Source organism: Python bivittatus, unplaced genomic scaffold (genome assembly GCF_059951505.1).
Source record: "Python bivittatus isolate LINGU-HERP-01145 unplaced genomic scaffold, Pbiv_v1 ctg000700_np1212, whole genome shotgun sequence".
NCBI classification, from domain to species: domain Eukaryota; kingdom Metazoa; phylum Chordata; class Lepidosauria; order Squamata; family Pythonidae; genus Python; species Python bivittatus.
Window position 1 is genome coordinate 1,440,596 of NW_028277098.1, and position 21,384 is coordinate 1,461,979.

The 21,384-nt window shown below is 37.9% G+C and overlaps 1 protein-coding gene across 1 annotated transcript in view; it reads left to right on the forward strand.

Annotated features, from left to right (window-relative positions):
* Window positions 1-19,654, forward strand: part of ADCY10 (adenylate cyclase 10) — a 94,793-nt gene extending 75,139 nt beyond the window's left edge. The window contains exons 29-35 of the mRNA XM_088153430.1: window positions 1,877-2,081; window positions 2,625-2,721; window positions 11,175-11,290; window positions 13,137-13,254; window positions 14,037-14,232; window positions 17,945-18,133; window positions 18,528-19,654. Coding sequence (XP_088009556.1) covers window positions 1,877-2,081; window positions 2,625-2,721; window positions 11,175-11,290; window positions 13,137-13,254; window positions 14,037-14,232; window positions 17,945-18,133; window positions 18,528-18,713 — 1,107 coding nt within the window. The 3' untranslated portion in view covers window positions 18,714-19,654. The remainder of the gene's footprint in view (window positions 1-1,876; window positions 2,082-2,624; window positions 2,722-11,174; window positions 11,291-13,136; window positions 13,255-14,036; window positions 14,233-17,944; window positions 18,134-18,527) is intronic.
* The last annotated feature ends 1,730 nt before the right edge of the window (window positions 19,655-21,384 follow it).

The following is a 21,384-nucleotide window of genomic DNA, read 5'->3' on the forward strand; positions in this document are numbered from 1 at the left end:
GAGGATGAAGCTACTGCACTATTAGTTGATGCCTGATTTTCCCATGATCTTACATTCTAACATCAATCTACTGCCATATATTTATTACTTATTTTACAAAGGCTTACTTTATTTTCTACAAAGCATTTTAAATAAAAAATATAGTATAAAGAAAAATAATAAAAAAGCAATGTAATAAAAAGCAGGCACAGTAGAATTAAATTCTCACTTCACAACTTTAGAAAAAAGACAGTAATGTTGATATCATCCAAATGTATATTGGAAGGAAATGCCACAGTTATTTCCCCTAATGTTCAAGCTTTGTTGGCTCTGTCATCTGAATCTATTATACAGGAAGAAAGACATTGAGACCATTGACACAATCTCACTTTGTATGTGGGTTCTTGTGGGGATAGTGGGGTTTTTAAGTGTAATGACAGTACCCAGTGCTGGGTCTGGAAGCATTGGGTTTCACCTGGTGGACCTCACCTGGGGGACTGGCACAAAACAGATTGTAAACATACAAAAGAGAACTCTGCACCAGCTGAAGTTTCCAGGTCATTCTTACTGAGAGTCTTGCTGATGATTTAGTCTGAAAGGAGAGAATCTTGGGTCATTCCTGCAACTGTAGATTAAAAAGGCATTTTTAGGAATATGTTTTCCAAAAGCAAGTACACAGTCTCCATCAACCACAGATAGGTTTTGCTCATTTAAAGCCTAGGCCTTTTCTTTCCTATACAGTGGTACCTCTAGTTACGAACTTAATCCGTTCCGTGACTCTGGTTGCAACTCGAGTTGGTTGCAACTCGAGGTAAATTTTCCCATAAGGTTCAATGTAAATATGGTTAATCTGTTCCGCCCTCCGAATTTGGTTGCACCACGAGGCAAATTTCCCCATAAGGTTCAATGTAAATACGGCTAATCCGCCCTCCGAATTTGGTCACACCCCGAGGTAAATTTCCCCCATAAGCTTCAATGTAAATACAGCTAAACAGTTCTGAAACATATACATTTTATTTTTAAACCTCAAAAACCTTCCAAACGCCACAAAAACCTTCCAAACGCCACAAAAACCTTCCAAACGCCACAAAACACACCACAAGCCTCACTGAACGTCTCCTTGCCACCGTGATCTCGCCCACAGGAAGCCGCGACCGCATGGCAGCACGGAAAATGGCCACGGATCCGGTTCATAACTTGAGGTGGAGTTCGCAAATAGAAGTAAATTTTTGGGGTCGGAGCTGGTTGTTTCTTGAAAAATTCGTAAGGGGCGTTCGTAACTCAAGGTACCACTGTACTGCATCACCTTTATCTTGCAGGCATTCTTTGTCAATCTGCTTTTTCTTGTTCACCTTGCCAGCACCTTTAGACACTGACTTGAAACTCTTCTGGATCCTTAATTAATGTTGTTTAAGTCTGAGGTTCATCAGCATTTGGAAAGCCATAACCCTAAAATTACAGATTGTCAATGTTTCATGTAAATACAGAAAAACTTTACTGATTACCCTGGTCTTTCTGAAACTTCTCACAATAATTCCTAGGGAATAGGCAGGTCTTTTAAATTATCATGCTCTCAAATCCGTCAGATAGAAAAGAGTGACACCACTGCGTTGCAGTGCTTTTCTTGAAATTTCAGCCATTTGTTTGAGGCAACTTAACAAGATACCAGAATTCACAGAAACAAAAATCACTGAGAAATCCAGCAAATTCATGTGTACGTTATTCTCCTTTTTAATATCAAAGATCATCTTCCAGAACTATTTACTACAATTTTGGTTTTCAAATTAGGGTGGGTGCCAAATTGAAAAAGTTCAAGGAAAGATTAAGATAGATTCTGCAAGTTTCTGACTAAACCAATAGTAGATTCTTGTTTGTGTCCTTGTTTACAATATCATAGATAATCTCCTCCTACATGGATTTCTCCCTCTGCTGTCAAATGATGGGTTGTCAACATGAATGGATGAAATATGAGTTAATGGCCATCAAACGTAGTTCTCATCTTCAAGTTGTTGGAGAAGGGTTACTGACAATTGCTAAGCTGGCATTATCACTGGCTTACATGAAGATTTGCTTGGGGAACATGCCCTTAGCCATCCAACTGGGTAAGTTATCTTGACAACTACAGTGGTACCTTGGGATACGAACTTAATCCGTTCCGTGACTCTGGGCGTATCCCGAGTTGGTCGTAACCCGACGCAAATTTCCCCATAGGGTTCAATGTAAATCCGGTTAATCCGTTCCGCCCTCCGAATTTGGTCGCACCCCGAAGCAAATTTTCCCATAAGGTTCAATGTAATTACCGTTAATCCGTTCTGGCGTCCGCGGACCACGCGTTAGGGGCGGGAAAACGGCCGGGCGCGGTGTGGCGGGAAAACAGCCGGGTGCGGCATGGCGGGAAAACGGCCGCGGACCACGTGTCAGGGGCGGGAAAATGGCCGCGGACCACGTGTCAGGGCGGAAAAATGGCCGTACCCCGAGGCGGAGTTCGCACTTCGAGGTAAATTTTTGCGGCCGGAGCTGGTCGTAACCCAAAAAGTTCGTTATTAGAGGCGTTCGTATCCCGAGGTACCACTGTACTAATGCAGCAGCTCTTGGGCTCAAAAGATAGGCAGATATTTTTTTGGCTGCTTTTTTTTTTTTTTAAGGTTATCGGGCACATGAACTATGTGAACAGCTGAAGAAACCTAACCTTGACTGTACTGTTCTCCATGACCTTTTCAAAGCTCTTTTTCTCAGCACCAGGTACTTGGTTGTATCTTTCTTTTTTACAAAAAAGTGGCTTTCAGAATATTTACTTTCAGTGGATCCATTCCAAATTTCATTTCATTTCATTTCATTTCATTTCATTTCATTTCATTTCTTTGCCACATTTATATAACTGCCACCAAATCTCTTTATGTGTGCCATGGAACCCTCTCTATTTTAGAAAGCTCTGGTTTTTTAAAAATAATTTTTATTGCTTTTTAATTAATAACAGAAAAGAAAAAAAGAAACACAAAACATAAAACACAAAAATAATAATACATTATCAAGAAGAAAAACATTAAAAAGTGCTATTACAAAAAAGTGACAATGCAACAAAAGAAATAAAGTTACAAATCTATATATATTTATTTAATGCAAATATTATTCAGATGCATATATATTTCCAAAACATTTATGTGACTATCTTTTTTTTTTAACCTACTGTATTTTGTATAAATGAGTCCCATATTTCATTGTACTTGTCCATACAAAGTCTATGTCTATAGGCAATCCGCTTGTAAGTGGCAAGCGCAATCAGGTCTTCAATCCATCAAATAAATGGGGCTATATGTTTATCTTTCCAATGCTGCAATATCAGTCTTTTGGCCATAGTAAGGGCATGGCGAATCCATTTACATTGTCCAGATGTCAAATTCCATGTACTAGGTATATATATACTTTGTGTGAGATGGGCAGCTATATAAATATGATAGATAGATAGATAGATAGATAGATAGATAGATAGATAGATAGATAGATAGATAGATAGATAGATAGATAGATAGAGTTCAAAAGAATATTATCCTCTGAAAATTTTAGCTTTTGTTGCACAATCATATTTATATTGTCCTTATCACATCTCCAACAAAATTTTGACAATGCTTTTCTCTACAAGCATAGTGGAGCCCAGTAAATTCTAAATATTTTTTGTTGTATAAGTCATAGTTGATACTCTTGCTATAGAAGTTAAGATACTCTCCCATTGTCTAGGCAATACAGAAGCCTCTAATTCTTTATTCCACTCATCCCTTAACATCTGCATTATTTCAGAAGATTCTGTATCATGTTCTAAGATGCCTAGTTACAGAAACATTAGCAAGACCTCTTGGATCTCATCCTTTCCCCACTTAAACTGAGAACACATTTTCAAACATTTATAACAATCTCATGTAGTTTTGTACTATATTAGGCTGGTAGTGGCTGTCAAGCAAATGTTCAAGATCACTTGTCTACTATAATTACTTAAAGTTGGATGCCATCTTTCCTCCAAAGAGCTAAAAGTAGCATCCATGACTCTTCTTCCACGTCTATCATCCCCTCAGCAATCTAGTAAGATAAATCAGTGAAGGAAAAGCTCAAGGTTACTCAGTAAACTCCTTGAGTGAGTGAAGGTTTCTCCTGAGAGCCTCAAAGTGGCTTGGATATTGATAAGCAGAGGTTAGATAACCATTTATCAGGGAAGCTTTAATTTAGTTTCCTTCTATGGATTGGGGTAGGACTTCATGGCCTAAATGTCCCCTTCCAAAGCTGTTTGATAAGATATTCTCCTTCCCCAACATACAACTAAGCATCCCTTAGTCTTCTGATGTTTGGAAATTAAGTATTCAGCTGGCAGGTGGAGCTGGAGGGAGAGAGTGAGAGAGAGATTGACTGACTAATTTTGCAGTGGGAAAGAAAAGCAAACTCTTTGCAGCAGCAGCTGCTTCTTAAGCCAAAGGATATGGCCACTGTAGCTTTTTGACAAAAATGTCAAATTCTCAGATTGTGTTCATATGACACATTTACTGGTTAACTGGTTTTAATGATACATGGAAACAGAAACAAACTATACAGACTGGGTTCACATATGCTAAATTTAAATACAATTTGGCTGGTGTGGGTCTTCCGGGCTGTGTGGCCGTGTTCTGGAAGTTTTGTTTCCTAATGTTTCGCCAGCATCTGTGACCGGCATCTTCAGAGGGCAGGAGCACAGACAGGAGCAGTTCTCCCTGTGCCCAGGGCACAGAGCACGGCCACACAGCTCGGAAGACCCACACCAGCCATCGTATTCCGGCCGTGAAAGCCTTCGACAATACATTAAATACAGTTTGCTAGTTTGTAGTTAGTGAGTTCTGTAAATACAACTTTAGTATTATTTGTCTAGCTCTGGGGCAGGCAGGACCTGGTTAAATGACCATATGCACTCTCCCCCATTTTTCTCCTTCACAATTCTTGTTGCAAAACCAAAATTGAGAATTTTTGGTGGGGAAAAGCATTTAAAAGGTGTATAAGCTTCTTTAAGTGTAGAATATGATCCCAAAAATTCACCATTGTCCAAAACACACTCATGTAATCAGAAATCAAAGGTCAAGGCCAAAATCCATGTATAAGAAATCACAGCATCCCAATTAAAACACACACACTCTTCTTTTTTTTCATAAAGCTTTTATAATGATATATAGAAAGTACAATTAAAATACAAAACAGAGAGTATAGCAAAGAAAGACAATAGAACTAAAAGAAAAAAGACAAAAACTAAAATAGTGAGGATAGAAAGATGAAACAAAAAGTGACTTCCAACTATCTCTAATACAGATATAGATACAAATTAAAAGAAAGTTAATCTTTTACCACTAATTGATCCAAATTCACATTATTACTATCAACGCAAACCATCTAATCATTAAAACCCACAATCAAAGTCTCATTTTTTCCCCACACAAGCACGTAATCTAAGAAGGGTTGCCATGAGGAGACAAATTTAGAAACAGTATTATCAACGCTGTTAACTTCACCAGTTGAGCCAAGTCCATTAGTTTAATGATCCATTCTTCCACTGTAGGTATTTGTGAATCCTTCCATCTGTGCGCATATAACAGTCTTGCAGCTGTGATCATATACAAAAGCAAAGTTCCATGTTGTTTCTCCAATCCTTTCTCCATCAAACCCAATAAAAACAGTTCTAGTTTTTTTTGAATGCTCACTTTAAGAATCTTCTGAATAGCAATACATATCTGATCCCAATTTTTTTTAGCCTTTTCATAGGTCCACCAAAGATGATAAAAAGTTCTTTCACCCTACAAACATTTCCAACAAACATTTGTTACACCAGCATACATTTTTGATGACTTATCAGGAGTTAAGTACCAACAATACATCATTTTATAAAAAAATTATTTTAAATTATAATTCAACGTAAATTTCAAACCCTTGTTCCACATATTTTCCCATTGTTCCAACATAACATTGTATCTGAAGTTTTAGCCCATTTGATCATACATTCTTTGACTTGTTCATCTTCTAGAGTCATCTGTAACAACATCTTATACATTTTAGCAATAACATGTTCATCATTTGTATAAAGTTGAACCTCAAAATAAGATGTTTCATTACCAAATCTATAATTCTTTTTGTCCAGCTTGAAATGTTCAAACAATTGCATATGAGTAAACCAATGACATATAAAACCTTCTAACTCTAACTGTTCTCTTGTTTTGAAACTTGGTTCACCCTCCTCAAAATTTAACAAGTCTTTATATTTTAACCGCTTCATTTCTCCCACATTATCTCTTCTAGTAAATGCTTCCTGAGGTGACAACCACAAAGGTATATTAGGAGACAATCTTACCTTATATTTATTCCAGATCCACACTACGGCATTCTTAATATACTGGTTTTTAAAATCCTTATTAACTTTAACTTTATCATACCACAAATAAGCATGCCACCCGAATCTTAATTCATGACCTTCAAGTTGTAATAATTTTTTATTCTCCAGGGTTATCCAGTCCTTCATCCAAAGCAAACAACAAGCATCAAAATACAATTTTAAATTAGGTAGACCCAAACCTCCTCGTTCCTTGGCATCTTGTAACAATTTATATTTAATTCTCAGTTCTTTACCTTGCCAAATGAACTTAGAGATATCTCTCTGCCACTGTTTAAATGGTAAATCTGTAGTCAAAATCAGTAGTCTGGAAAAGAAACAACATCCTAGGCAAAACATTCATTTTAATCACAGAGATTCTCCCCATGAGAGACTGTTGTAATTTTTCCCATCTTACCAAATCTTTTTTCACTTTGTTCCAAATTTTACCATAATTATTTTGGAACAACACACTATTTTTGGTTGACAAAATCACCCCCAGATATCTCACCTTTTTTTCAATCCTGAAGCCTGTCTTACTCATCAACAGATCTTGATTAGGCAGAGTCATATTTTTTATTAACATTTTTGTTTTTTGTTTATTTACTTTAAAACCTGCCAGTGAACCAAATTCCTTCCGTTTCTTCATCAGATGCTCGGCAAATTCCAGAGAATCCTGTAGTATCAAAACTAAGTCATCAGCAAAAGCCCTCAGTTTAAAAACCTCTTGTTTGATCTTTAAGCCCTTTATTTGTTCATCCCTTCTAATATCTCTATTAAAAACTTCGAGAACCAAGATAAAGAGCAAAGGCGATAAAGGGCAACCTTGTCTTGTTCCTTTTTGCATATGACATGGTTCAGTAAATTCTTCATTCACAAAAATACTAGCCTTCTGAGGCATATAAATTGACTTTATTCCCTGTATAAAATGTTCTCCAAAGTCCATGCTTTCCAAAACCTTAAACATAAACATCCAATTCAAATTGTCAAAAGCTTTCTCTGCCTATTGAAACCCATATCATATCACTTCTTCAAAAAGATTTATGTCTCTCTGAATAAAAGTAAAGTCTTTTGCCAATCCATGTTTATATCTCCATGAATCCACCAATGCCAAATTATCCATTAAATCAAAAAAAGACTTCGGTAATTTTCCTTGCTTAGTTTTAATTTGCTTTTCAGATGTCCTATCAATCAATGGTGAAGCAACTCCATTCCAATCTCCCATCAAACACCAACTTTGGTATGAGAAAGCTGACAATTCATTCAAAAGCTGAATAAAAAATTTGCTCATATCGTTCGGAGCATATATTCCCACAACAATCATTTAAGTCCATATATCTCCACTTCAACTGCTACCATGGTCATCTATTAACAACAAATGTGGTTTCAAGTAATTTTTAACATATAATACAAGTCCATTTATCTTCTTTGAATTAGCTGAAACAAATTCTTGTCCCAAATTCTTATTTATCAAATACTTTATATCTTTCCTCATTATATGTGTTTCTTGTAAGCAAATTACATCATATTTCAATTTGTTCAAATAGTGAAAAACTTTTTTTCTTTTCTGTGGAGCATTTGCCCCATTTATGTTCCATGTAAGACACTTCAAAGCCATCTTTATGCAGATGATTCATCACAGTCTTTGGAAATGACAGCCGTCTCTTCCCCATATGTAGAAACATCCATTTGCTTAATTCCAGATGTGTCCTGTTCCAAGTAAGTTCCAAATCTAGCTAAAAATTCCTTAGCCTTAGGGATCAAAGTTAATTTAAATCTTTGTTGATGATAGGAGAAACTTGTCCCTTCCAGTTTTTCCCAACAAAAGAGAATTTTATTCTTTTTCAAAACATTTGTCAAGAAGGCATATTCTTTTCTCTTCATTAAAATCCTTGGTATTTCTTTAAGGACCATTATATCCACATTTTCGATATTAAGTTTAGAATCAAAATGCACTTGCAAGATCAAATCCCTTGTTTTTCTCCTAGAAAAATGTACCAACATATCTCTTGGCTTGCCACATGCAACTGCATATTTAGAATTTATACAGAAACTTTTTTCTATCTCATCTGATTTTATCTTCTTCCCAATCAAAAAGCACCTGTAATCATGTTTGTTAAATTTTCTTCTTTAGCTTCAGGGATTCCCCTGAGCCTTAAACAAAACTCTATCTCTCAACTCCAATAATGCAATTTTATCCAGCTCTTTCTCCCTTTCACCTTCCAGCAAATCAACTCTATCATTAACATTTTTAATCCCTCCTTCCAATTTCTTTTCCATTTTATCAATTTTTTGATCAAGCCTTTTTTCCAGTTCAGCAAACCTTAAGTCAGGTGCTTAAGTAATCATTTGTGTAGTTTTTAAAGTATATCCCTCAAACATACCTTTCATCCAGTCAGATTCACCCGATCCACGCCTTGTTTGCTTTCTGATAGCCATTCTCTCTATCTTCTTCTTCTCCCCTCCCCCCCACCCTATTGCTTAATTATTTTTTTTTTTTAAAGCTATTTCTTACTTTCAGTATTCCAGTAGTCCAAATTTAATGCTTTGGCTCCCTCTTGTGGCCCAAAGTAATATTCCCCAAAGTCAAATGTAACCAGATAGCCACAACTAATGACAAAGCGGGGGGGGGGGGGTCAAGTCAACAGCCAATCACAGCTTGAGAAAATCGCCAGACCAAAACTCTCCCACAGCATCTAAAAATAGATCGTTCTCAACTCCACGAGAAGCCACTTCTATAAAAATCTACCTTTTTAAAAGCAAAGGTAAGGTATAGATAAAAATAGTATCCTAAAAGTATAGAAAACTTCCTGCAAAACATTGAAACTCCCAGATTGCATGCTCGTATTTCAATCCTTCCAATCCAATAAGACGCACTTTAGAAGTCCCCAAAAATAATGAAAAGCCAACCAAGGGAAGAAATATTTCTGTAGTGGGGATAGCCTCTTTAAATTTTTTAAATAATGTACAACAAAGGTGATTTTAGAAGTGGGGTGGCTGGAAGTAATGTCCCTTTAAGGAGGCTTTAGACTCGGCTTCCTCAAGCTGTTCCGCCCGCTTCCCAGCTGATTGCTCACCATCCAGTAGCCATCCAGGATCCTTCCGTGAGTTGCAGCCGATCAAAGACACGAGGTGCAATTCGATAGATTCTCCTTGCCCGGAGAATGCTTCGTGTCTCGGAAAGTCCTGAGACACTCAAATTACCGCGCTAAAATCCCGGCTTCAGCCAGAACTTCGGGGGAAACTAACCTTCTACCATTGCTCCTCCACTGGAAGTCCCACAGACACACACACTTCTGATGTGGCCTTGAAATGTTGTCTACTCTGGTCCCAGTAAATGCAGCATTTCACCCATCTCCCACTGGATAAATCTCCCAAGAAATGCTAGGTTCTCTGCAAATCACTTGACAGACAACAAGATATAGTTTTTACTTGATTAGCACAATAGAAGTAGCAGTATACTTAGTAAAATAACGAACAAGTATGCCTAAATAAAAGTTACATGGAAAGCAGAAGCCCTAGAAAATCTAAATTACTAAAAAGAGTTTCCTATTTCAGATGGGTTAGTCAGAGTTGATCCTACAAAGTAACTCCTCTTTCTTTAGATAATTACAGTTATAAACTGGCCAATGTATTCTTTCTTTCTTTCTGTAATACTGAAATTCAGATATGAGGGCTAGTATTTCTATTTTGCAGGATAAGAGAATAAAAAGCCAGAAAAAAATAGTTTGCAGTCTCAAAGCTGAACAGAAATCTGAATGATAGTCCTCTGCAAGTTCAGCAGAGTGCCCAGTGGACTGGCAAACACGCTTTTTAATTCTGCTTTCTTAATTATGATGATGTCACCATGTACAGCACATCGGTTCCAGCTTTCTGCTTCTTCAGTCCCTGTTCCTCAGTTCCACCCCTCTTCCAGCCACCATCACCACAACTCCTCTTTTCCTTCTCCTTCCTTTTCCCTAGCTTCAAAAACTAGAAAAAGAATAATGGTTGTCACGAGATAAGGAAAAGCAAGGGTTTAAATCTAAACTGATGTCAAAGTAGATTAACTGCCAAGTGGAAAAGTTTGTCTGTGGGTTATGAGAGAGCCTCTATTGCAACCTTTCTTCAAATATTTTCCCCACTCTGCAGTGAAACTTTAAAATAGTTTTGATTGACATCAGTGGAAGCTGTTTTAAAGCTTCACTATAGTGAAAGGGAGTGTTTTTGAGAGGTTAGTCACTGCTGGAAGAGTGACGTGTGTGTTTTTAGTGTGATTCCACGCATGCACAAACAAAGCACACACTACATGGATGCGCTTTGCCCACTTTGGGCTTTAACTCCATCCCCTCCTGGTATGTAACACCAACATACTTGTCCAAACCAAGTCAGTCCTCAAGATGAAATAGATTTCTTATGTTGCTGTAAATGGTGGATAACATACATAAAATATTTAAACACCCCTATAAACGTGTATAATGTAAACTACCTAAGTCTTACATACATTAGAGAATGTTTTTACATACACACATTACATACATAGGGAGAGAAAGAAAAATAAGCTCGGTATGTGAATGAACAATGTGGCCAATATATTTTATTTATTTATTTGGCAGATTTATATAGCCATCCATCTCATGTGTTTTGTTTTGATTCTCAGCACAAACCACTTTGGCAACAACAGTTAACAATAAATGGTTAGAAGATCCATGTTTCTATATAATACTTACACTGCTGTCGTCCTCAGGCACACACGCAATCATCAGGTTTTCACAACAAACCAAGAGAGCCCTTTTAGGAACCAACTTCTTGCAACTAACTAGAGATGTTTCCCCCTGCTTCTTAGGTATCAGGATTCTGTGCAAGTGTTAAGTTGGCTAGAAGAACTCGCCATTCGAGATGACAATGTCATTGGGCAGTCCCTCTTCATTTCGGCCTGTCTGAACGTTATACTTTACGCTGGTAAGTACAGAGTCCTTTATACAACATCTAAAATGCATGTTTGAAGTAGGGAAAACAAATTAAAAACAATTATATCCACCTTTCAACAAAATGTTCTCAGGGCAGTGTGCCTGTACAATAATTAAAAGGCAAACAATAAAATAAAAATGATAAAAGAGTATCATCAAGTTGTACAATGAATTGGAGGAATGGGACATGATCAGTTGTAATAAAAGGGCATTGTTTAAAAAGAAATTATCTGTGGAAAGACCAATTACGTTAAATCATATCTTACAGAATGAGTATTAAACACTACTGATTTCAGTGGACTTACTCAAAGGAAAAATGCAGATTGAGCCTGTGTCTCAAAGCACATTGCTCCAGGAATCAGAACTGAGGAGATTCCATGAAGTGGGCTACTTCATGGGATCCCAACAATCACTGTTTGGAGGCTGTGTTTGAGCTCTATAAATCTGCTCTAATCTCTGCACTTTCTTACTACAGAGTTCTGAAACATTCAAAGTCTACAAACCCTCTTATACCATCATTAAGTTTAAATTAAATGTAATTTATGTTATTAAATAACCCACTTGTTTGGTTACACTACATACATGCCTTAGAAGGTAAGTCACTATCAATATTAACATTAACGTATAATCAGAGAAAACAATCTGTTATAGAAATGAACTGCCTTTTCTGGATCCAAATGGTAATTTATTATCCTTGACAACCACTTGCTAACATAACATAAGCCAGTTCTACCTTACAGCCAGTAATGTGACCAAGTCCTAGTCATGTCCGTATAGTCACCAGGAGTTGAGATTGACTTGAAGAAAGCTTTACTTCTTAGTTTATTTATTTATAAATTTATATATAAATAAATAAGTTTGAGAAATATAATTTCAGGTGAGATACCACAGAAAGGTTTATTAGTAAAGTTACATATTATTTCAATATCAAGGACTTCGTGTAAATATTGAAAGGCCAAAAAAGAGTTCACTTTGAGATTAACAAATTAGCCAAGATAATTGCCTGTATTGATTACCATCAGGAATATTTTGAAAATAAAAGGACACCAGCATGAGATACCAGTCAGTCATCCCAGGAGAACCTCTATCTTTTGATGCATGGCAAGTTAGGGTCTCTCACAGTATTTCCTTGCTGGGCATGGCTTGAGCCAGGAGCAGGAAGGAGGGCAAAAAGGCCTAAGTGCCAGAGAAGAAAAGGTTTATTAATCAGACGCAACATATTTTTGACAGAAACATTTTTCAAGGGCAAATCTTGAAAACCTTGTCAGGCCTCATTAATAAGGATTTTCTTCAGTGGAACTTAGGATTTTTAGCCCTTCCTCTTTTTCCTCTCTGACTTCTAGTGCATGGCCTCCTTTTGTTGTTTTACTAGGGGCATACCAAGGAATAGTTTTATTAGGGACAGCTTTAACCTGATCAAGGTTAAGGATGCTCAGGTTAGCAAAAGGGCTATAAAATAAGGAATGAAGCAAGATAATTTTTTAGCCAGGCTTAGGCTCCAATGGTGCAGCTTTATATATTTAATTATTGTTAAAACTTTTCTGGCCTATTATCAGGAACCTGATCCTAAATATACTTCTTCCTCTATGTGCTCAGAGACATTAAGCATACTGCCAAATGGGCATTGTGGAACTGCTGATATTTCCTATGCATACAGTATTGTTAGATTCCATGGACAGCAATCAGTGAGTTGCATTGAGTCTTTTTTTGAATGAGACAACTGTTAACAATGTTGACGTATATTATCCACTATGTGCTGTTGAACATTTGGAGATCTCAAACTTTGACTGTAATCATAGCCAGAGATGCCTGCTTAATGATACTTTAATTTTTTGCAGGATTTTCTTTTAAGCCATTTCAGTACTGCCAGGATTTTATTCTCGCTAATGAAACAAACTGCATCCTTATGTCTCAAAACAACATCATGTTGGGCCTGTATTCTTCTCTGGCAATTTGGTAACTTTAATTTTCTGTAGTGCTATTATATGGCATGATAGTCTTCCCTTTTTTTGCTGTAAGATATGTAAGTTGATCCATGTCTTGCTGGAACTCAGTCTTGCTGTTGGATGCTGTAGTATGTAGTATCTATGGATATGTGTATCTGAGTCTGCCTCTGACCTGAGCAATGATTAGTGAAACAGATTTTACCACTATAACAGAAACTGAGTTTTCTATCAAAGAGTCATAAGGGCAGACGTAGAGAGGAAATGGTTAACTCTCTGCCTACACCCTACTTGCCGTTTTGTGGTCTATAAGTCATGAAGTGCCGAGGAATCAAATATGCACTTCCAACCTCCTAGCCACAGTGGGACATAGAGCTAATAAGTTCTTGTCATCTGATAGTAACTTATGTAATTGAATTTAAATACTGTAAATGCATGACTGAGCCAGCTGGAACTTTTTATACTGAATGGCCAAAAAAAAAAAAAAAAAAAGGAAAGAACTGTAATGGATTTCCAGGGACTAGTGTTACCAATGTATAGTGTAGTTCTAACTCTCAATCTTATAAATCACATTCCTATCAACTTCCAACGTCCATTTCTCTTTTTCCAACATTACCTTGTTTTTGAGAAATAAGTATATTTCTAAACTGCCTTAAAATATGAAAGAGTGTACAATAAAAAAATACTATACACTTTTGGCCTTAATGTTTTTTCATGCTGAGAACTCAGTTTCTATATATCTAGCTAGAGAAGGGCTGAGTCTCCTCCCATCTAACATGTGAGTTTATCATTTAGGTTTGCGAGACTTCAACACTGGGATAAATTCATAGTACCATTTGAAAAAGCAAGGCGGTTAGTGAGGAGAACATCTGCTTCTCTCTGTGCTAACCATGGATTCTGCAAGTTGGTGGAGTGTGAGTCTCTGTTGTTAAGAAAATATATTGAAGAGAGGCCTGACAAAGTCCGTGAGATGCGTAACAGGATAACAAAGGTGAGGGACTCAGAGATAAGTATACAGAAATGTATTTACTTATTTAACAATTTCTTGCAAGCACAAACAGTGGACTGTCAAATCAGCCCTCTGGATGTTTTCATAATCAGTTTCTAATCAACAGTGAATGGGCACGGGACTGCTGACTAAGATTTTGCCCAGAACCTTCTTTTTGTTTTACTTTAACAGCTATTAAATAATAAGCATTATTATTTTAATAACAACAACTTCGGCTTGTTTCCACTTTCCAATGCTGCTTCTAAAACCCAGAAAATTGGACTTTAAGGTACACATTTTATAATCCTTACCATGTAAGCTGTAAAAACTTTTTTAACCTTTAAAGCTACAGTGGTTCTGTATACGGAAGGGTTTGGGATGGACTGTCATCCTGCTGACTTATTTAGTTAGTTCTTCTATTTTTATAGTGCTAGAATCCAAATTATGATAATATGTAGAATATTCCTCAGGGATATCTCAATCAAAAGATTGGGAAAGCTCTTCCTATTGAATATCTGCAGGAATAAACACTTTCTAACTTAAAGGTAACTCAATAGACTAAAGTGAACTGGGTACAAGGATCTTGACTTGTTTTCTGAATGGCTACTGATAATAAACTTCTCTTTGCTGTCTGTACCTTCTGTCTTTCATTTCTTTCTGACTTAGCTGTCCAGAATTTTTCTACATCTGAAGTATAACTTCATAATTCTCAGCCATCATTATCTACAGTATTGTTGCTGTGATTTATTCAGTAAATTATGATCAACCAAACAATAGTTTAAGGTGTTGTGCAAGTTAAATGAGACTTCCAATGCATGGTCTTCCAGATGTTCTGAATTCCAGCCCCCAGCAGCCTCAGTCACAATGGCCAACGGTGAATAATGCTGGGTAATGTAGTTCACATATCTATGAACTACAGATCTCTGGAGAGCCACAGACATTGCATTTTCACTCCAAGGCCACAGAATAACTCAGGGTTCATCCTCACATCCCTTTAACCATGGCACGAAGATGCCCTGCAAATCATTTTTAAATAACATCCTCATTACATTATCTTTATCTCATCCCCAGCCCAAAGTAGAGGCAGCTTAAAGTCATATCTAGATGTTCCACTTTTTAAAACAGTGTTTTGCCTTTTTCTCAACACATTTTTTTCTGTGGACATGATCTAGGACACTTGACAATATGGTTGATTATTCTGTCAAGGACCAAGATCTGCCCAATTCCTATTTATTTATTTAAAAGATTTGTATGTCCGCCTATCTAAAAAAACAATTCTGGGCAGCTCACAACAATAATAAAACCCAGAACTATAACAATCATAAATCAGAAAACCAGAACAAGACCTGGTGCCTTAATCATCCCCTTGGGATGTCCCACAACTAACTCCAGACATCCTCACTCCACCCCAGTGCCAGGGTAAAAAGCCAGGCCTTGATGGTTCTCTGAAACACTAAGAAGGTAGGGGCAGCCATGGGAAAGGCATGCTTCCAAGGTCCCACTAGATGGCAAGATTTCAGGGAAGGGATCTGGAGCGTGCCTACCCTATCTAATCTGGTAGGACAGGCAGATGCTCTCAAGGAGATGCTGTCCCACAAATAACCTGATCCTGTGCCATGTAGGACTTTAAAGCTGATAACCAGCACCTTGAATTGCACCTGGAAGGAAACTGGGAGTCAGTGCAGCTTGTGCAACAAAGGTGTAAAGTGGGCGAACCTAGAAACACCCGATACAGTTATAGCTTAGAGTGGTCTTCAAGGGGAGGCCCATGTAAAACGCATTCCAGTACAGGTAATCCTTGTATAACAACCACAGTTGGGACCGACAACTCAGTCATTAAGTGAAGTGGTTGCTAAGTGAAACCATGACTATGCTTATGATTTTATTTCAGCTTTCCTTTGCTTTACAGACCTGTGAAGGTTGTAAATGCAAGGATTGGTCCTAAAGTTACTTTTTCATCACCATAATAACTGTGAATGGTCGCTAAACGAGGCAGTTGCTAAATGAGACCTACCTGTAATCCAAACAGGAAGTGACTAAGTTGTGAGTGACCGTGAGTAAGGCCTCCCAGTCTAAGAAAGGGCACAATTGGTGCACAAGAGGAATCTGCAAAGGTCTCCCTCGCTGAGCAGGAACCATGAGTCCAGGAGAACCCGCAAATTATGCACCAGCTCAGTCTGGGGAAGTGCAACCCTGTCCAGAATCAAAGATGACAAATCACCAGACCCTGGGGGGCCAAAAACCCCAAACCACTCCATCTTACCAGAGTTGAGTCAAAGTTGGTTCCTTCCCATTCAAACCCTCAAAGCCTCCAGGCACTTGGTCAGCACTGCAACAGCATCACCTGCCTGGCCAGGAGTGGAGATGTATAGCTGAGTATCATCAGTGTACTAATGATATCGCACCCCATGCCATTAAGTGACCTCACACAGTGGTTTCATGTAGATGTTAAAGAGGAGAAGAGAGAGACTCAATCCCTGAACCATCCCACACTGCAGGGACCTAGGGCTTGACCTCTCCACCCCCGCACCAACACTGACTAAAACTGGCCGCAGAGAATCACCATGAAACAGTGCCTCCCACTCCCAACCCCAAAGCTGGTCCAGAAGGATACCATGGTTGATGGTATTGAAAGCCGCTGGTATTGACAGCCAGGAGACCCAAGACAGTTGCACCACCCCCATCCCAAGCCCTCCAAAGTTAATCGGCAAGCATGATCAATGCTGTCTCAGTGCTGTACCCTAGCCTGAACCCAAACTGAAAAGGGGCCTCTGAAGCTGATTGCCAACCACCCTCTCAACAACCTTCCCCAAAAAGGCAAGGTTGGAGACTGGACAAAAGTTGTCTAGCATGGCTGGGTCCAAGGATGGCCTTTTGAGAAGGGGGCACACTACTGCCTCCTTCAACAGGTGGTACCACCCCCTCCCCCAAAGAAGCATTAACCACCACTTGGACCCAGCCACATGCCACAGGCCTTAACCAACAGGAGGGGCATGGGTCCAGAACACAAGCGGCCAAGCTCACACCCACAAGGACCCTGTCCACTTCCTCAGGATCAACCACCTCAAACTCCTCCAAAATAACAGAGCTCAGACATGTCTCAGTCACTTTCAAAGGATCTGTCCAGCCAGACTCCAACTCCAAGTGAAGTCAAGTCACTTTATCTGACAGATGCTGAGAATATTCCTCACAGTGGCTCTGCAGGAGCAACCCCAGCTCCTCCTTACCCAGGAGGGACCTGGTCACCCAAAACAGGGACACTGGGCAGCTATCTGCAGTGCAATAAGAGCGGAGAAATAAGTATGCTTCGCTGCCCTTATTGTCACAAGATAAGTCCTAGTATAGGCTCTTACCTGTGCTTGGCTGACTTCATTGTCTGCTTCAGACTGCAGCAGGCATAATTGCCTCAACTCTTGCTGGGTGCTGCCCTCTGTGGCCATTTTGGCTTGGGCTGCAGGAGGGACTGGACACCTAGCTTCTGCAGAAACATGTGCTTGAGTAATTCTTGATTTACATGGGTTTAATTCTTTTAAAAGAACGCTAGGCCTGTTGTAACCTCAGAAACCAACATTTCTACAGACAAAGGTAGAGAAGAAAAGAGCAACATTTTCTATTTATTTTGTTTCTCTTCAAGACTTTTTCTTCAGAAGTTGTCTTCTTGCCTCTGGTTATACACCTGGTCCTGCTTGACATGACTATTCATTGTTTTTAATAGAATTTGGATCAGATAATGACTCAGTGTTCCACAAGCCCAGTGTACTACTCCAGGGTTTACCATCTGAAGGCCTATGTCCAGCTGATGCTTGGCAATGATGAACTCAGCCAAAGCTTTCTTGAGAAGGCATTCCAAAGTAGTGATATATATGGGAATCGTTTGGAGAGATCCTGGCTAGAGATTAGCAAGGTATTGCTTTAAAACTGATTGCAAATCAGAGGCCAATAGAACTCAGATAATGGACATTCTTGTATAAACTTATTATTTCCAGTTTTCAGAATGATAAATTTAAGAATCCAGTCCTATTTTTTTATGTTACAGTTATGATTGTTGTGTGTATATTTGTGAATAGACAAATCGATAGATTCATTAAAAAAAAAAAAAGGAAATTAGCAAAGTTTAAAACAACTGACTGGCAATCAGATTATATGTTCAACCACAGTATGTACAGCAAACTGGATATCCTAGAATAATGTGCACTACATAACATATTTGAAGGTAAACTAATCAGTGATCAGTAATCAGCCACCTGCTCCCCTCTAATCATCTTCTGATCAGTTGTCCAACTTTTCTTGTTTCCTAGGAGTGGTGGTTCACTGGAAGAAACCCCATGGAAGATTTTTGGTTAAAGACAGTTCCAGATTTCCCTGTATGGAATGTAAAAATGACAGCTCAAGAGATGGGAGCTTTTCATAAAAACATGTATTTGCTGAAGGTGCCAGAACTGGATATAAACAATCCATTCCCAGAAAGTACCATAGAAGAATAATAGCGAACTGCCCAGTTGTCAGGAAATCTCCTCTGAAACAAATTTTGGTGCATTTGTTCTCTTGTACAAGCTCCACCTTTTCCTGTGTTAAATCCAGGTTCTAGCATTTGGTTTGTCTGTTCTACTTTTTAAATTTCATATCAATAGAAGTCCTTTTATCCTTCAGCACTTTATTATTCTTTACTAGAATTATATCCCAGCTTTCAGGTTGCTCATTCTTCAAAAGCAACTCGCAAGTAATTTCAACAATGATTAACTCTTGAGACTTTTCAGTAATACTGTATGTTGAAATATTTGGACAGTAGTTACATATGGTCTAATGATTTGCATTCCATAAAAACTCCCCAATTCATATTTGTTGGTCCTTAAGCAAAACAACTAAAAAAAAAAGACTCAAATAGATATAAACAACAACTGTAAAATTTTAAAGCAAAATATAGACATCTAAGTAGTAGTTAGTAGTTGGGGAAAAAAAGAAGGGGTAGAGTGCACTGGAATGCTATTTTTACAATGATTTTTTTTTATTACACTATGTCTTCTTGCATCTCCATTTTTATATCCAATTTGTATAGTACTTCTGCAATAATAAAACTAATCAAACCATTAAAAAACTATTTCAGAAACATAGTTATGGTTGGGGGCTTGTCTGGAAAATTCTTAGCCATTCTACTCCCTTCAGTATAAATCTAGGAAAACTAGAAAGAAAGTTGCTTTTGGATCTTCCTTCCCAAAGTGCAGAACACAAAATTTAACAAACGTTGTTAATCTTGAAATATTAAGGGCAGCTATGTAACTGTGCAATCTTACATATGTGGAAGGTTTATGAGTAACTACCTTATTAAACATCTACAGCCAAATCTCGAGATGTTAAAAAAAAGTGTATGGGGGAAGGGAAATGAATAGAACGCACAAGGGAAAATAATAACCACATAACATTTATAAATAAAAGAAATACAGTCAGCTAAATTGTTAATTACTGTATATCCTTGAAAAAGATATTGGATTTCACATGTTCAGTTCACTTCAGAGAGGATGGTTAGCCTCCTGCTTGGAGAGAGAGAGAGAGAGAGAGAGGCAGATGATAGATGGATCTTCATTCTTTTTATTTTTGAACATTTATTCTCACTTTTATAGAACTGAGGGACAAATATAAGCCAACTTCCTTGGAGAGACTGCTGCTTTGTATAATCAAGGACAATGCTCCATCCCTGATGTCCTGAGTCTTGCCAAGAAATTAGGAATTGTCTGGTGGTTAAATCCACCTTCCGTTTAACTATCCTTGGTGGACCAACTAAGTAGCAACCTAGTTTTCATAGTATAATTGTATACTATGAAATTTGTATAAATGGGATAATATGGGAGAAACCTTTGAGTGAAAAGTGTTGAATTCCATCTATTTAGCTCAGCATGGTTTAAATGTATTTGGTGGCCCTCTTGAATCATACCAAAGATTAAGGGGTTGGCACAAACTTGCTTGTTGAGCCCTTCCTATGAAAACTGCAGCCTTTGCAGACGATTCTTGGGTAAGGAATCCTATTCTGAATCCTATTCAGAAAGAAAAATGGAGAGTTTACCGAATTAATCTCTTAAGTTCTAATTTTATAAAACAGGAAAAAAATGTGGCTTGAAATATCTGTCAGAAAGACAACTGTGTAAAACAAGTAGTTTACTTTATGGATGGTTCCTAAAAACAATTCTTAGGTTATATGATTAACATTTTCTATGTTCAAACCTTGTGTTGAAAGGACTTAACAGACAGAATTGATTTAATTTCCCCCTAATTTAAACTCTATCCTCTGAAAGTAATTAACTCAGTAAGTGTATGTTAGCAGCTTCATGTCAAGCTATAGGGAAGTATCGAGGCATCCTCAGGTCTCTGTTCTAGGACCTGTGCTATTCAACCTATTTATAGATGGCATGTATGAGGGGTTATAAAATATGGTTACCATATATGCAGATGGTACAGGGTTGAGAGAATAGCAAGCATTTTATTTATTTCTTAATTTATTATTCACATTTTTTTAGCCACCCATCTCATATATATGACTCTGGGTGGCTTACAAACAATTAAAACAAATATAAAAACAAAAAAGAATACAATTTAAAGAAACAAAAAAAATATAAAAGCATATAAAAACATCATAAAAATTCATAAACTTCATAGCCAAGGTAACCACATCTAACAATAACATTCAATACAACCACTCTGCTGGCTCTGCCACATTCCATGGTCCCTATGCCCATTGGCAAAACCAAGTTTTCAGGGTCTTTCAACAGGCCAGCAGGATGGGGGCCAATCTGACCTCCAGGGGGATGATGTGTCACAGAGTGGGCATCATGGCAGAAAAGGCTCTCCTACTAGGCCCCGTCAGATGACACTCTTTAGCTGACAGGACCTAAAGCATGCATTTCCTGCCAGATCTGATGGGATGGGTAGATGTAATTGGGGAGAGTAACCTGGTCCCATGCCATGTAGGACTTTATAGGTCATTACCCTTAAGGCTCAATTTAGAGGACACTATCAAGATTCAGGATATTTAGAGGCAGGAACCATCAAGATGACTTTCAACATATTTGGGTAGGGAAATTAAAGACATGACTACAGAATGTTAGGGAACCACATTGAGTAGCAGTATGTTAAAAAGCATCTGGGAATCTTGGTGAAGTACAA